Source organism: Hemiscyllium ocellatum, chromosome 28, assembly GCF_020745735.1.
Source record: "Hemiscyllium ocellatum isolate sHemOce1 chromosome 28, sHemOce1.pat.X.cur, whole genome shotgun sequence".
In the NCBI taxonomy this organism is placed as follows: Eukaryota; Metazoa; Chordata; class Chondrichthyes; order Orectolobiformes; family Hemiscylliidae; genus Hemiscyllium; species Hemiscyllium ocellatum.
Window position 1 is genome coordinate 12,110,687 of NC_083428.1, and position 15,877 is coordinate 12,126,563.

Sequence of the window (15,877 nt, forward strand, 5' to 3'; positions counted from 1 at the left end):
TTATTTCATTACCGCTGACCCCCCCGGGCCTTCCTGTTCCGGCGGCGCGCGGAGGGACTCATTTCGGGGGAGCACCAGCTTCCGGTCAAGATGGCGACGCTGGGAGGTGAATGCGTTGTTGTTTAATCGCTTTGTTTTCTGTGTGTGTGTGTTCGCGGCGCAGGTCACAGGCGGGAGAGAGTTAAGGTGATTGTAGTCGGTGTGTTCGGAGTGATCGAGAGTTGTCGGCTGTCCCGTTGCGGCCACAAGGACATAAACCTGTCCGGTGTCCCGGCCCCTGACCTTTCCTCCTTGACAGCGTCGGCCTCTCGGTTTACAGATTGTGCTTCAACTGTTAAACCGCTCAATGTATCGACACTCTGTGTACGTGCATAGACTTTACTTTCTGTGTGAGGCGTGGAGCCTGGTCCAGACCTGGCCTTCCTTTCTATCGCTCTGTTACAATCGTCCAAATCCATTCCAGAAACCCCTGGGATACAGACGGTCAGGCAGCGCCTTTTGGAAACGAGTCTCGGGCCTGGATTTTGAAACGACTTCAGAATGTTTAGACTATTCAGAAAGCAGTGCTCTGACGAGGGATCACCGTACTCGCGACCTTAATTCTGCTTTCTCTCTGCTGCAGGACCTGCTGAGTTTCTCCAGCCACTTTTTTTTTGTCCACCTGTGCATTTAGAGACAAAAGAAAACTGCAGATGCTGGAATCCAAGGTAGACAAGCAGGAAGCTGGAAGAACACAGCAAGCCAAGCAGCATCAGGAGGTGGAGAAGTCAACGTTTCAGGTGTCCTGAAGAAGGGTTACACCCGAAATGTTGACTTCTCCACCACCTGATGCTGCCTGGCTTGCTGCATTCTCCCAGCCTGCTGCTTGTCTTATCTGTGCAGTTGTCTGTCTCAATGTTAATCTCCTAGTTTGTGTTTATAGTATACCATGTACAGTGAACTGAGTGAAGGTAATTGGAGAAAGGTTTTGGGGAAATGTCAGTGGTAGGCTCTTTACTCAGTGGTGGGTGCATGCAATGGAGCTAGATACATTTCACCTGTGCTTTTGTTACATCCATACTTGAGCTGAAAATGTGTTGCTGGTTAAAGCGCAGCAGGTCAGGCAGCATCCAAGGAATAGGAAATTCAACGTTTCGGGCATAAGCCCTTCATCAGGATGAAGGGCTTATGCCCGAAACGTCGAATTTCCTGTTCCTTGGATACTGCCTGACCTGCCGCGCTTTAACCAGCAACACATTTTCCGCTCTGATTAGATTACTTACTTACTGATCTCCAGCATTTGCAGACCTCACTTTTTACTCGAAGATTACATCCATACTTGACTACTTTAAACTCTCCTGACTGTCTCCCATCCTGCCGCACCAAACTTGAATTGTGCCTGTATCATTGTTTGTACCAAATCCCATCACGCATTGTTGTGTTTTGTTGGTTTCTGGTACACAATCATCTCAATGTTTAAGTTTAAAGCTGTCCATGGCCTAGGTCTCTAATCTCTATAAGCTCCTTCAGTCTTACAGCCTCCAATAACACCAATACTAGCCTTTTATGCATCCCTAATTTTCTGCACCCCTTTATTGAAGAATATGCTTCAACTGTCTAGGTCAGCTTCTTGAGGGCATCTGGGATATACAACAAATGCTGGCAAAACCCACATCTTGAACATAAATTGAAATGTATATAAATTCATAGTTTTTCTCAATAAAACTTAAGATGAAGTTGCCCAAGTGTAATGGCCACTTTTTTTTTGGTATGTGGACTAATAAATGGGGAAATTATGCTTTTCCTTAAACTAAGGAAGCTGTGTAAGAAGGTGTTTGCAATTTTAATACACAAGTTAAAGGAACATATTATGGGTTAAATGTTTTTGAGCAGTGAGGGAGGATGCTAGACATGTGTATGGAATCAGGACAGTTTTGCTCAGAGATGGTCTTTTGATTGAGGGCTAGTTATGTGTTTCTGGAGGGCTCTGCAGAATTGTTACTACTTGATTGGCTTCTAGGCAAGTGGCTACAGCATTTTATGTGGACAATACAGGATAAGCTTCCAGCCTGTAAAGAGAAAGCACCTAAACCCCGTCTCTTCTTTCTGTTTAGAGAAGGAACAGAAAATCATATAGTAGCTGTTCCCATTCATTTTCCTGTAAATTGCTGTCTGTGGGCATTTCATTGTTGAAAGGGAAAAGCACCTCTAGAGATGCTGAAAGGTCAAATCCTTATCCAGTGAATGAAAGACTGAGAATTGGTCTGTATGTAACACTGAAGTTTAAATGGAATGCTAAGGGGTATCAAGAGAGGATATCAGAAAAAACTTTTACAACATACAAGTACTTATTTTTATTCAGTGCACCCCACTCTGGAAAGCAAATGGACTTTTCCACTCATGGGGCACTGTTAAATTAGGGGACTTATTATAGAAAAAGAGAACACTCATTTAAAATTGAGATGGGAAGTTGTTTTTATTCTCCCAGATCATACTAAAGATCTGAATTCTCTACCCCTGAATGATGTGAAATGTTTAAAATATCACAAAGTATTTAAAGAGGTAGTAGGTAGATATTTGAAATGTTGGAGGAAGGTGAAAGCTATATTAAGTTGGAATGGAAGCGAAACTGAGAACTGAGCCAGGATTTTGTTGACTGGCAGAGCAAGGTGGAGGGGCTGAATGGCTTACTCCGACTCCTATTTACAGTACAGCTTTGACAAAGGGTCAGTTAGACTCGAAACATCAGCTCTTTTCTCTCATTACAGATGCTGCCAGACCTGCTGAGATTTTCCCCCATGTTCTCTTTCGGTTTCAGATTTCAGCATCCGCAGTAATTTGCTTTTATACAGTATATGTTCATTGGATTACTTCATTGTATCTCTCCTTGCTCAACACTCCAATGTTTGCATAGTTAATAAGGATAATTGGGTTCACTGCCAGCTATTTAAAATTATATGATTAAACTATAAACATTTATGTTTTTAATAAACTTAATGGATTGAAATGTGTTTCATTTTCAAATCATTACTCAGTTTTTATTTTGTCTCTTGCAGTTTTGCGTCTCAGTGGATTCGTATCCGTTGTTTCCAGGTCAGCCTACAAACCTTACATTACTTTGTAAAAGCTGTCTTTGAAGTGAAAGATTATTGAATGCAGCCTCCTGAGATGGGATGGGGTGGAAAATAATGGGAGTAGCGACTTTAAACCTCAGAATGAGAGACATGCTGCAAATAAAAATGAAAAACAGACTGCCTATCTAAGGTTTGTCTTATGAAGAGAGATTGAACAGTCTAGGCTCTGGAATTTAGAAGAATGAGGAGAGATCAAATTGATGTGTTCATAATGATAAAAGGTGTGGATAGACGTGAAGCGGATGCTTCCTCTTTTCGCCATTCTAGGACAAGAGGTTATAGTCTAAAGTCGCAAATTTAGAACAGAGTTGAGGAGAAACTACTTCTCCCAAAGGGTTGTGCATCTGTGGAATTCGCTCCCCCAAAGTGTGGTGGATGCTGGGATAGTGAATAACTTTGAGGAGTTAGTCAGCTTTTTAATGGTGATGAGTTAAAAGGATATGGAGAGAAGGCAAGAAATTGGAGGTGAGGAGCATATCAACCATGATCAAATGGCTGAGCAGACTCGATGGGCTGAATGACCTAATTCTGCTGCTATATCTCATGAACGTATGAGCTAAATTTCTTTTTGATCCAGAGATGACTGATGGAAGTTTTGGAATAAACAGGAAACGCTGGAAATGTATACTCTGTTAGTCAGCATATGGAAGAGGAAAAGCGTTTTACATCCTAGTCCTTACCTTGCTACCCTTCCAACAGTTTTTATTTTACCTTCCTAGTTATCAAGAAATTTTGTTGCTATTTCCTGTTTTAACCATGTCTCACAACATGGTATTGTGCTGTCAATCACGTTCATTTTCTCCATTTACTTTTCCTGTGTCAGGGTAGCAAGATTATAGTTAATTTGGTGAGGATGATCATCAAACAATATTCAGAATGGAGTGCCTGAATAAGGTAGTTAAAGCTATTATAGTATTTGAGAAATAACAAACCTGTGCCTCAGCTATGAAAGTTGAGACAGTTTTATTAGAAAAAAAGAAACCAGAATGTTGATTGTTTCTTTGACTCCATTTTGCTGCCAGACCTGTTAAATAATCCCAGCATTTCTTGTTTTGATTTCCAAAACTAGAAATATTTGAATGAAAATGTTAAAACATTTGAAGATCCAAATTAACAAAAACCCTTAAATCGTTAGCTGCTTGTTAACTTTAGTGCCCAACATTTAAAAGGTTTGACAAGCTTTTAAAATAACTGAAATTCTCTATTTATACATGATCTGTTACTCTCAGCCTCCATTGTTCAAATGCACCTGCTGGCCCTGTTCCTAAAGTGATGACCAAATCATTCTTTTGTACAACAAAATGAAGAATCAAGTGAGGAATCAGAAGTGCATATTTAAGACTTCTTGAGAATGTTTCATGGATGGTTAAACAGCATAAGGATGAAATGGCCCAGTATTAAGAATGCATTTATCAAAAAGAAATCCACTCTATTTATTTATTTATTTATTTATTTATAGACTTTCACATCCTCAGCATGTTCCAAAATCCATCATAACTAATTACTTTTGAAATGCTATCAGTTGTTTTGTGGGTAATTTGTGCAGAGGAAGAGTTCCAAACAGCAGTTAGATAAATGACTGAGTTTCCTCCTCTTGCTCTTATAGGATTCATACATTACTCATTTGTTACAGACTTTGGGAGATTTGTTTTATATGCAAATTATCAGAACAATTCAAGATGCTGTTGTGCATTCTTGGTAGTGTGGCCAGTGTTTCACATCATTCCAATGTGAAGATAGAAGCTATTCTTTAGCTCTTTGCTTGAATACTGGTTGCATGGCTGCAACTTAAACTTTGCTCTATGACAAAGATTCTCATCCCTATTCAATGCTTCCCCAAGACATCAAGATCCACATGAAAATCAAAGCAGAAAACTGTGGGGATTGGGAATCTATAATAAAAACGGCAAAGGCTGTAAGAGCTGAGCAGATTGGATAATATCTGTGGAGCAGTTTAAAAAGTTATGTTGACATTTCAGATTCTGATGAGAGGTTGTCAACCCAATAAATAATCTTGCTTCTCTCCGGTCCACAGATGCTGCCTGATTAGCTAAATATTCCCAGAATTTTGTTTGTTTTAACCAGGTGCTCACTCTTTAGGAATCTTGCTTCCTGTGCGATTCAGAATACCACGCATTGGAGCTTTGGGCTGTGTCATTTAACTGTTTCTTTGTTTTCATGGCTATTATTGTATTTACAAATAATACTTTTGGATGTAATTTTGCAATATTGCAAATTATTACAATGTAAGAAGTATCATTAAAAGCAACACTGTATGCATTTCTTTAATTACTGACTTGTTTTTCAGACCCTGTTCAGTCCTTGCTAGTCATTCACGGTGTCTCCATCAGACCACAGTGACAGAAAAGCCAGAAAGGTAAGACTATTGTCAAGTACATATTGTAGCCTCTGTGCCAGAATGGTTAAATTGTAATGGAAATAGTATTAAGCTGATTGTGTCGCAAAAATGTAAGAGAGCATACGTTTTGTAAAACAGTCCATGTTACTCTCATGCATAATATCAGACACATCTGGACTGCAGCTTTCCCTCTCATATATTATAAAGGCAATTATAAAGGCATAGTTTATAGTTTGTGAAGATCCCCAACTATTTTGAGCAATTAAGTCCATTTGAAACTTTTAAAAGACTGATTTTGGAATAGTCCAAAATCTTGTCTTTAAGCAGTTTCAATCAGCTGTTCACATCTCATTACTCCCCTGTAGTGACAAATAAAAAGTCTTCACTGATATCAGCCGTGATCAGGTCTTTAAAACATTTCAGTTTGCTGGTTATGTCTGATAAAGTGAGTGTGCCCTAGTGATGGGATTCTGGTGCATATTTTCACCGTCAGCATTCTGCAGAGTGCAATGGTGACTAATTGACACATTTGATAAAGGAACAAGGTAATAGTGAGACAAGAATGTGGGGGGAGAAAAGGATTGAAACAGGGGAGGAGATGGGAAGCCTGAAAAGTGTTGTAAAGAGGTGGCAGCTGTGGTCAAAATACAGAGGAACCGTGATTATCCAAAGGAAACAGGCAGGGAGTATTTTGTTTGATTATTCGAATTCCGGAAAATCGAATTCCAGATAACATAGTTTAGCCAAGCATCGGGACCTTGTGAAATTGCTGGATAATCGAATGTCAGACAATCGAGGAACCTCTGTATGTGGCAATAGAAAGGCAAATAAATCTCAGGAATGTAAATCACTCCCTCAGGCTTATCTCAAAAAAAGGAATGTACCCCACATTGCATCATACAGTTACCCTTCCTTATGACAGAACCATCCTCCATTACCAACATCCAAGTGAAAATGGTGGTTGAAATTTAATCAAATTCTACAATTTGTTTTATTAGAAATGGTTAGAAATTTAAAAAGCTGTATTTTATCAACATTTTTGAATATGTAAGCATAGCAGGGATTGAGCAGAAAAGTACTGAAAGTGTGTAACAGTTCATTGTATATTTGAAAGAAGAAAACAATTCCCTTAAGTTTCATTGATAAGTCTAACTTGAAGCATGAGCAGCATTTGTCTTAAACATACGGACTGAACCTTTCTTGAAAGGGAAAGAGCAATCAACTCATCAAGCCCACTCTATAGCTACCTCTGTCACCCACCCAATCATTCTTTCCTTTTCCTTCTAAGAATTAAACAGAGAACTGAATCTGCCCAGTTTTCAATATTATCTCAATGACTTCACAATAAGGGGACATTGTGTTTTTTTGGAGGTTTCATTTAAAATCTAATTGGGACTGGAATTGTTTGTTTTCCAGCTCCACATTAGCCAAACAGGCAAGTAGTGAATTAGCTGCCAAGAAGTTTTCACTTCCCAGCAATAAAGGAGAGTATGTCATCACGAAACTAGATGAGCTGATAAATTGGGCCCGACGGGTAAGTGCTGCATTTGCAAAGAGATAGTGTTAACTTGTGTGCGTGATTATGCAAGTAATTGAACAGATGTATTAAGTATTTAACTAATTGGATTTAGGATGTGGCTTCAAATTACAGCTGCATCTGGCTATTATCTACTAAAGTGTATTTTGGGACTGATAACACATTTAATATATTGCATTACAGCTTTATTTAATATGGTGCAGTTGTAATTACTCCCTTTTAATCGTATTTTGTTTACAGTCTGTGGCACAATGGCATTTTGAAAATAATTGATTAGTACATCTCTGTGACTCGAAGTGAGAAGCATTTGTGTTTGAAAGGTTGTTTTTAATGTTTTCAGAGTTCTTTGTGGCCCATGACCTTTGGCCTTGCCTGCTGTGCCGTTGAAATGATGCACATGGCAGCGCCCAGGTATGACATGGACCGGTTCGGCATCGTTTTCCGTGCTAGCCCTCGGCAGTCAGACGTCATGATCGTGGCTGGTACTCTCACAAACAAAATGGCTCCAGCTCTTCGAAAGGTGACCCAGTGATTTTTGTGGCCATGCTTTCTGCAGGTTTCCTCCTTTCGAACATGCACAATATTAAAATGCTGTAAATGTGAAGCTTAGACAGCCGATTACCTTCTGTAGTGAGAATAGTCGATGTTACTGATCCATCTCCTTCTTCAGAACCGTTCTTCTGTTGAGTGTTACCCAGCAAAGGCTTTTCACTGCTTGGCTGATTGACCTGCTGTGTGCACAGGCCTTCTCTCTTTTTCGGTCCTTTTGAGAGGAGGAAGGAGGTGGCGTAAAAGTAACGTCGATGTCATCCAGAACTTTGGCTATTGTTCTGTGGGCATGGCAGATGTTGAAATTATGTACAAAAATCTAAATAAAATAATCTCGGGACATGGGTTTGAATCCCACTAAAGCAGCTGGTAAAATTTGGATTCAGTAAAAATCTGGAATAAAAAGGTAGCCTCATGAGATCCCCATGAAACCACTATTGATTGTTGTAAAACCCATCTGGTTCACGAGTGACCTGTAAGGAAGGAAATCTCTACAGATCTGACCAACATGTGACTCCAGGCCACACAGGAGTATGATTGACTCTTTGCTGTCATCAGAGCAATTAGGAATGGACAACACATGCTGGCCCAGTCAGCAACATACAGAGCCCATGAAAGAATTAAAAAGAACTGTTCTCTGAAATTAGTTATATTGTAAATCAGTAATGTTTTGTGCTTGAGAAACAGAGGATGTCTGAAAATGGTAACTTTTCTAAAATACTAATCCTAGTATTGGCAATCTTAACACGAAGAACAATTTTTAAAGTTCAGTTTAAAAGAAAATGCCCAAAATGTTCCGCCTTCCTAAAACAGGAGGGATGCATTTCAACTCTGTTACAAAAATGTTTACCAAATAAAGTTAATTAATGACTTGGATGTGAACATAGGAGGTATGGTTAGGAAGTTTGGAGATGACACCAAAATCGGAGTTGTAGTGGACAGCGAAGAAGACTATAATAAGATCTTGATCAGATGAGCCACTGGGCCAAGGAGTAGCAAATGGAGTTTAATTTAGATAAATGTGAGGTGCTGCATTTGGGAAAGGTAAGCGCTGCTCTGATTTACACACTTAATGGAAAAGTCCTGGGGAGTATTGCTGAACAAAGAGACCTTGGCTGTTGCCTGGAGCTTTGGAAACTGAGGAGTGACCTTATAGATGTTTATAAAGTCATGAGGGGCATGGATAAGATAAATAGACAAGATGTTTTCCTTGGGTGGAGGAGTCCAGAACATAGGTTGAGGGTAAGAGGGGAAAAAATTTAAAAGGGACCTAAGGGGCAACTTTTTCATGCAGAGGGTGGTGCGTGTAAGGAATGAGTTACCATGGGAAGTGGTGGAGACTGGTACAATTACAACATTTCGAAGTATCTGGATGGGTATATGAATAGGAACGGTTTAGAGGGATGTGGGCCAAGTGCTGGCAAGTGGGACTAGATTGGGTTGGGATATCTGGTCGACATGGACCAGTGGACCAAAGGGTCCGTTTCTGTGCTGTACACCTCTCTGACTCTAATTGATATTTTCTCACAAGTACAATGTTAATAAAAGTTTAAAAATTAAACAATCCATTTAATTACCATCAAAATGGATTTGTAGCCAAATGTTAGTCATTACTGAGCCACCAAAAACCTATAAAAGAAGTATGTCAGGAATAAAAGAATGACTAGGGTAGGAATAGGTCCAGTCAAGGATAGTAGTGGGAAGTTGTGCGTGGAGACTGAAGAGATTGGGGAGACACTGAATGAATACTTTTCGTCAGTATTCACTCAGGAACAGGACATTGTTGCCGATGTGAATATTGAGTCTCAATTAATTAGAATGGATGGCTTTAAGGTATGTAGGGAAGAGGTGTTGGAAATTCTGGAAAGAATGAAAATAGATAAGTCCCCTGGGCCTACTGGCATTTATCCTCGGATTCTCTGGGAAGCAAGGGAGGAGATTGCAGAGCCGTTGGCCTTGATTTTTATGTCCTCGTCTACATGAATAGTGCCCGATGACTCGAGGATAGCAAATGTGGTTCCCTTGTTCAAGATGGGGAGTAGGGATAACCCTAGTAACTATAGGCCGGTGAGTCTCACTTCTGTTGTGGGCAAAGTCTTAGAGAGAATTGTAAGGGATAGGATTTATGAACATCTGGATAGGAATAATGTGATCAAGGATAGTCAGCATGGTTTTGTGAAGGGCAGGTCATGCCTCACAAACCTTATTGAATTCTTTGAGAAGGTGACTAAGGGGGTGGACGAGGGTAAAGCGGTAGATGTGGTGTATACGGATTTTAGTAAGGCATTTGATAAGGTTCCCCATGGTAGGCTACTGCAAAAAATACGGAGGTATGGCATTGAGGGTGCATTAGAGGTTTGGATTAGGAATTGGCTGGCTGGAAGAAGACAGAGGGTAATAGTTGATTGTAAAGGTTCATCTTGGAGTGCAGTTACTAGCAGTGTTCCGCAAGGATCTGTTTTGGGACCATTGCTGTTGTCATTTTTATAAATGACCTGGAGGAGGGGCTAGAAGGTTGGGTGAGCAAGTTTGCAGATCTTACGAAAGTCGGTGGAGTTGTTGACAGTGAGGAAGGATGTGGCAGGTTACAGCGGGATATAGATAAGTTGCAGAGCTGGGCAGAAAGATGGCAAATGGAGTTCAATGTAGCTAAGTGTGAAGTGATTCACTTTGGTAAGAGTAACAAGAAGATGGAGTACAGGGCTAATGGTCGGATACTAGGTAGTGTGGATGAGCAGAGGGATCTTGGTGTCCGTGTACACAGATCTCTAAAAGTTGCCACCCAGGTAAATAGTGCTGTGAAGAAGGCATATGGTGTACTGGCTTTTATTGGTAGAGGAATTGAGTTCTGGAGTCCTGAGGTCATGTTGCAATTGTATAAGACTCTGGTGCGGCCGCATCTGGAGGATTGTGTGCAGTTTTGGTCGCCATACTATAGGACGGATGTGGAGGCACTGGAACGGGTGCAGAGGAGGTTTACCAGGATGTTGCCTGGTATGGTAGGAAGATCATATGAGGAAAGGCTGAGGCACTTGGGGCTGTTTTCAGTGGAGAAAAGAAGGTTTAGGGGTGACTTGATAGAGGTGTACAAGATGATTAGAGTTTTAGATAGGGTTGACAATGAGAACCTTTTCCACGTATGGAGTCAGCTATTACGAGGGGGCATAGCTTTAAATTAAGGGGAGGTAGGTATAGGACTGATGTTAGGGGTAGATTCTTTACTCAGCGAGTCGTGAGTTCATGGAATGCTCTGCCAGTAGCAGTGGTGGACTCTCCCTCTTTATGGGCATTTAAACAGGCATTGGATAGGCATATGGAGGATAGTGGGCTAGTATAGGTTAGGTGGGCTTGGGTCGGCGCAACATCGAGGGCCAAAGGGCCTGTACTATACTGTATTTTTCTATGTTCTAAGAACTGTTATATGATGGAAAGGTAAATTCAGTTTTACTTATTTTGTGTAGGTTTATGATCAGATGCCTGAACCTCGCTATGTAGTCTCTATGGGCAGGTGAGTATATTGATAAGCTTCATAGCAGACTTTGGCTTTCAACAGTGATCAGAATAGTAAAGTTCTAATAGTGACATTGTTCTTACAGCTGTGCAAATGGTGGTGGTTATTACCATTACTCCTATGCTGTGGTGAGGGGCTGCGACAGAATTGTGCCAGTAGATATTTACGTTCCAGGTGAGTGCAGTGATCAAAGGAAAATTGCCAATTTACCAGTGCAACACATATCGTAGTAAAGCTGATTGTTACTGGACTGGTAATTCCAAGACCTTGACTAATGATTCAGAGTCCTGAATTGAAATCTGACATGGTAGCTGTAGGATGTAAATTCAATGAATTAAATACATCTGTAATTTAAATGAAAGGTACCCCCTGTAATTGTTAGTGACCTCCAAGCCAACAGCTTGTCATCAAATTATAGCTGGTTCACCAGCATCCTTCAGTGAATGAAATCTGTCCTTAACTCAGTCTGATCTACGTGACTCCAAACCCATACAATGTGATTGACTTCTTAACTGCCCTCTGAAACAGCATAGCAAGCTATTCAGTTATATGGAAGAAGTAGGAGAAAGTGAGGACTGCAGATGCTGGAGACCTGCGCTTTTCCAGTCATATGGAAGAAGCAAGCTTACAAGCACCTTGACAGTATTTGGGGTGAGACAACAAATACTGCTTTGCAACTAATACTCACATTCTTGAAATTATCTCTTGTTAAAAATTTATTGTTTAGTTGAATATTTGATAGTGTGTTCCTCTACACTAGTAGGGAAAAGGGAAAATGAAATCACACGTGGACTACTATCCATTATATCTATTCAGTCAAAAGGATAACGAGCAGGAACATACATCTTTTATTCCACCCTCACCAATCCAGGGCCTGATTCACTGGTGAAATAAAGTTAAAAGCATGTGACGAGGAGAAGACTGTAGGGTGGGGTTGATAGGGGAGGATTATTTTTAGTTAAAATTGAAATTAGTGGTGAACTCCCTAAAATCAAGCCCCTCTGTTAGCTCAGTTGACAAAGTAAATAAGGTGAAGCTGAGAGTCTCAGAGATTTGATTCTCTGATCCCAACATGTTAGTTGACTTTGACTGAGGCAACAGGAACACTTGGATCCATGTGAGGAAGATTATGGGTTTACGATTGATCCTGTGAGCCCTGATGGAGAGCACGTGTTTTTGAGCTGACTGAAGATAGGGGAGGTGATGGTATTCTGGTATCATCGCTAGACTATTAATCCAGACAGCCAGATCGTATCTGGGGATCTGGATTCAGATCTTGCAATGGCAGATAATAGAATTTGAATTCAATAAAGGAGAAATCTGGACTTGAAAGCTTAATGATGACCATAAAGGTGTTCCTTCTGGTTCACTAATATCCTTGAGAAAGGAAATCTGCCATCCTGACCTGGTCTGGCCTACATGTAAGTCCAACCTACAGGAATGTGGTTGACTCTTAGCTGCTTTCTGGACAATAAATGTTGGCCTAGCCAGCGATGCCCACATCTTCATGGATAAATAAAACAAAACAAACTTTAGTGTTGCTCACAATGAACAACTTGCCAGTAGTGAATTCCTGAAACAATGTTCCACTGATGTTTTGTCCACATAACTCTGCACCAACTTAACCCAATCACTTTGGTTTGCCACTTCTAGCAAAATTGAGAATTATAATTCAGGGTCCAAGAGAAGGGTTGCATATGGTGCTGGTCATCAGGACCACGTCTTCAGGAGTAGGGCATCCTGGGCACAGGTAGCAATACCCGTCAGCCACCAGTCTGAATCATACCAGTACCTTAGAGAGATGGAGTCTGAGTAGCTGCTGCTCCAATCAAAATTCAGTTTCTCATGGTCCTCCAAATGCAGGCTCCTCCTATCCTACATTTGCTGCTGATAGTCTCACTAGTGAGGGGAAGCTGGGAAAGTCAGTGACTGCAGTGAGTGAGTCACTGGGAACAATGCCAGCCAGACCCAAGCCTCGAAGCCAAATCCAGGGCAATGCTGTTTACTGCCAGAATTGTGCCAGAGAGAGGAAGGAGACTGTGAGGAGGGAATGGGGTTGAAGGGAGAGGTGGTAAAGAAATGCGAGGCTACAAGAGGTGGGGTAAAAAGAGTCTAGGATGGGGGAGGTGCTGGAGGGGGATGCATGGTGGAGAAGGCTGAAAGAGTGGAGTCAGAGGGAAGGAAGCTGCACAGGAATGGAGTGAAAGGCAGACCAGGAAGGAGGACGTTACAGTTGGGGGAGCATTTAGGGAGGTTGGAACAAGGAGACTGCAAGTGGGGCACAAGAAAGAGGAATTTGCGTTAGGTGTAGGACAGAGGCAGCACTCACCTCCCCCCACTAAGTGTAAGGGGAGTATGAGGGAAGGAGGCGGTTGCAATTGGGGGTGGGAAGAGGAGGCTGCGAGGGGGGAGTGAGGCTACGTGGTGGTGAATAGAAGGTACTTACAAAGGATGCAAAACAGTTTTAAACCCATTAACAAAATAATACTCAACTAACTGGGAGCCAGGAAAACTTTAAATCACCTGAGATAATTAATTAATGATAGTGATGAATTCTTCTAATTTTGATACTTAGAGTCCAAGTGCTAGCGGGTTTTGAGGAGTTTTGTAGCTCAGGTCGAGGTTCTGAATGTAGGTTTGCTCGCTTCCAGCTCAGCGAGCAAGCCTACATCCAGTCCAAGTGCTGCAAATGAATGCACATATATAAGATATTGTTACTACATCACCTAATAAATGAGTTAAGGAGAATAAAAATGCAGCAACTGCAAATTAGAAAGTAGCCCTCAAGGAAATCATAAGAGCCCTCAAAAAAAGTATTATGACATCAGACCGGGTTCAAAGAAATGGAGCTAATCACGTACAATGAACAACTAGATTGTGTGCAATTGTCTGACAAAGCTATATCATATCACAACCTGCATTTTGATGGCCTTTATAAATAAAGACATAGTATACTGAAGTGCAGAATTCTTGCTCAGCCTATGTAAATAAAGTCCTCTATAGTTTCCAATTCTCAGCATTAGAGTAATGTGAAATCTACATAGAGACTTAATTTACTATCACAAGCCTAGAAATGAGCAATTACAGAGAATCTGGGGCTGCTGTCCTTAGGCAAGAAGCCTGAGGAGATTAGACTGAATAGTACAAAATTATGAAGGGTTTAAATTGTGAAAAAAAGACATTGTTTCTGGTGGCTGAAAGACGGGTAATCACACTGTCCAGATTTAACCTCATGAGTTGATTGACAAAACAGCCAGGGGCAACTCAAGGAAAAAACGTTTATGCAGTGATTAGGATTGAAATAATCTTGCTCCTCGGTGTGGTGGTGGTGGGTCCAGATTCAAATGAGTCTTCAAAGGAGATTATATAAATACTTGGAGAAAAATTGGGAAAGAACAGCTGGACAGAGAGGTGATAGGACTGACTCTGTTTCTATTGGAAGGAGCTGGCACAGACTCTAGCCCAAATGACCTCCTATGCTGCACTGTCCTATTCTGTAGAACCCAGTGCATCACAAAGGTACTCAAAGTTGTTGAGGGTTAAAAGGGATTGATAAGGGTCTTGGAAACAGGAGAAGTTCCATGACCCACAATTTCTCTCCAATCTTCTTGGAGACACCACTGAAGTGATATCTGCTTCAGCTTCACATCAGACTCCACACTAAGAATCCAATGTCACAGCTGCACAAGATTAATGTATATCTTATTTTAAAATTGCTACATTATTGTTGCTTGTGTCTATCATGACTTGGACCATGCACACAGGAGCTGATCCACTTCCAATCAAATTTGTGGAAGGTCTCTGATTTGTTCTCTTGTATTGATTTAGCCCTGACATTGTACATCAGTAGTTTGCATTTGGAACCAGTCCATGGACAACTGTTCCCTGGACCACAATTAGAGACCACAGTACTGGAGGGCTTCTGTTTCCTGTAGAGAATGGAGGAAACAAGGTGGAGAAAGTCTACCTGAACCTTAAGAGTCTTGTATTGCATCTTGTGTTATGTCTCCATTCAGTTGAATTCATGCAAAAGAGTTGCTACTCCTTTTGATATGATTACTTCAAAGTGTTATTTTGGATATCTAATAGCTTTTCCTTTTACATTAGGCTGCCCCCCTACAGCAGAAGCACTTCTATATGGAATTCTGCAACTGCAGAAGAAAATAAAGAGGGAAAGAAGGTTAAGCATTTGGTATCGGAAATAAATGGATGTATAATTGCAACCAGTATTTATAATGTGTGGGCCATAATGGGATTCTTTGGTGGAGGAATGAATTTTTTTGTTGTGATATATATAAATGTGTCCTATAAACTTTCATTTAAAAAGTTGAAACATTTGCTTTGGCGTTTCTTTGCTTTCAATATTGTTTTTCAGCAGTTTAGCATTTTGAGATAATATCTGTTTTGTGCAGTATGCCATTTTCCTTAGCTCTGCTGCTGATGATCCCCACCCCATTTTTCAGATGATTCCCTGACTCTAGCGGATAGGCATTGGTAAAAATTGGAAAGCTCTCCCATAACTTCTATGAATTACATCTGGCATAATAATAAATCATAGATTTGTTTTTTTTAAATACAGAATTAGCAAGTACTCCATTTCTCCTTTTTGATTGACAAGAGTAACATTGAGGAAAGCAAAGGTTTGTCATCAGTTGGCTTTAGGAATAATGGAGAAATGGGGGTGGGAATCTTAAGGAAATGTTAAATTTAAAATCTAAATACAGGAAAACAAAGTGAAGAGACAAATCTGACTTGTGACCGAATCTTTCTTCCATCACATGCAAGCTTCCTTGGAGGCGTACAATGTT

At 40.7% G+C, this 15,877-nt stretch overlaps 1 protein-coding gene across 1 annotated transcript; it reads left to right on the forward strand.

The window, feature by feature from the left end:
- Positions 1-43: 43 nt before the first annotated feature.
- Positions 44-15,402, forward strand: ndufs7 (NADH:ubiquinone oxidoreductase core subunit S7). The gene is made up of 8 exons (XM_060846556.1): positions 44-106; positions 3,036-3,072; positions 5,422-5,490; positions 6,889-7,006; positions 7,350-7,529; positions 11,020-11,066; positions 11,155-11,243; positions 15,177-15,402. Exons 1-8 carry the CDS (start codon positions 91-93, stop codon positions 15,272-15,274), a joined length of 654 nt encoding a protein of 217 aa, XP_060702539.1. The 5' UTR covers positions 44-90; the 3' UTR covers positions 15,275-15,402.
- The last annotated feature ends 475 nt before the right edge of the window (positions 15,403-15,877 follow it).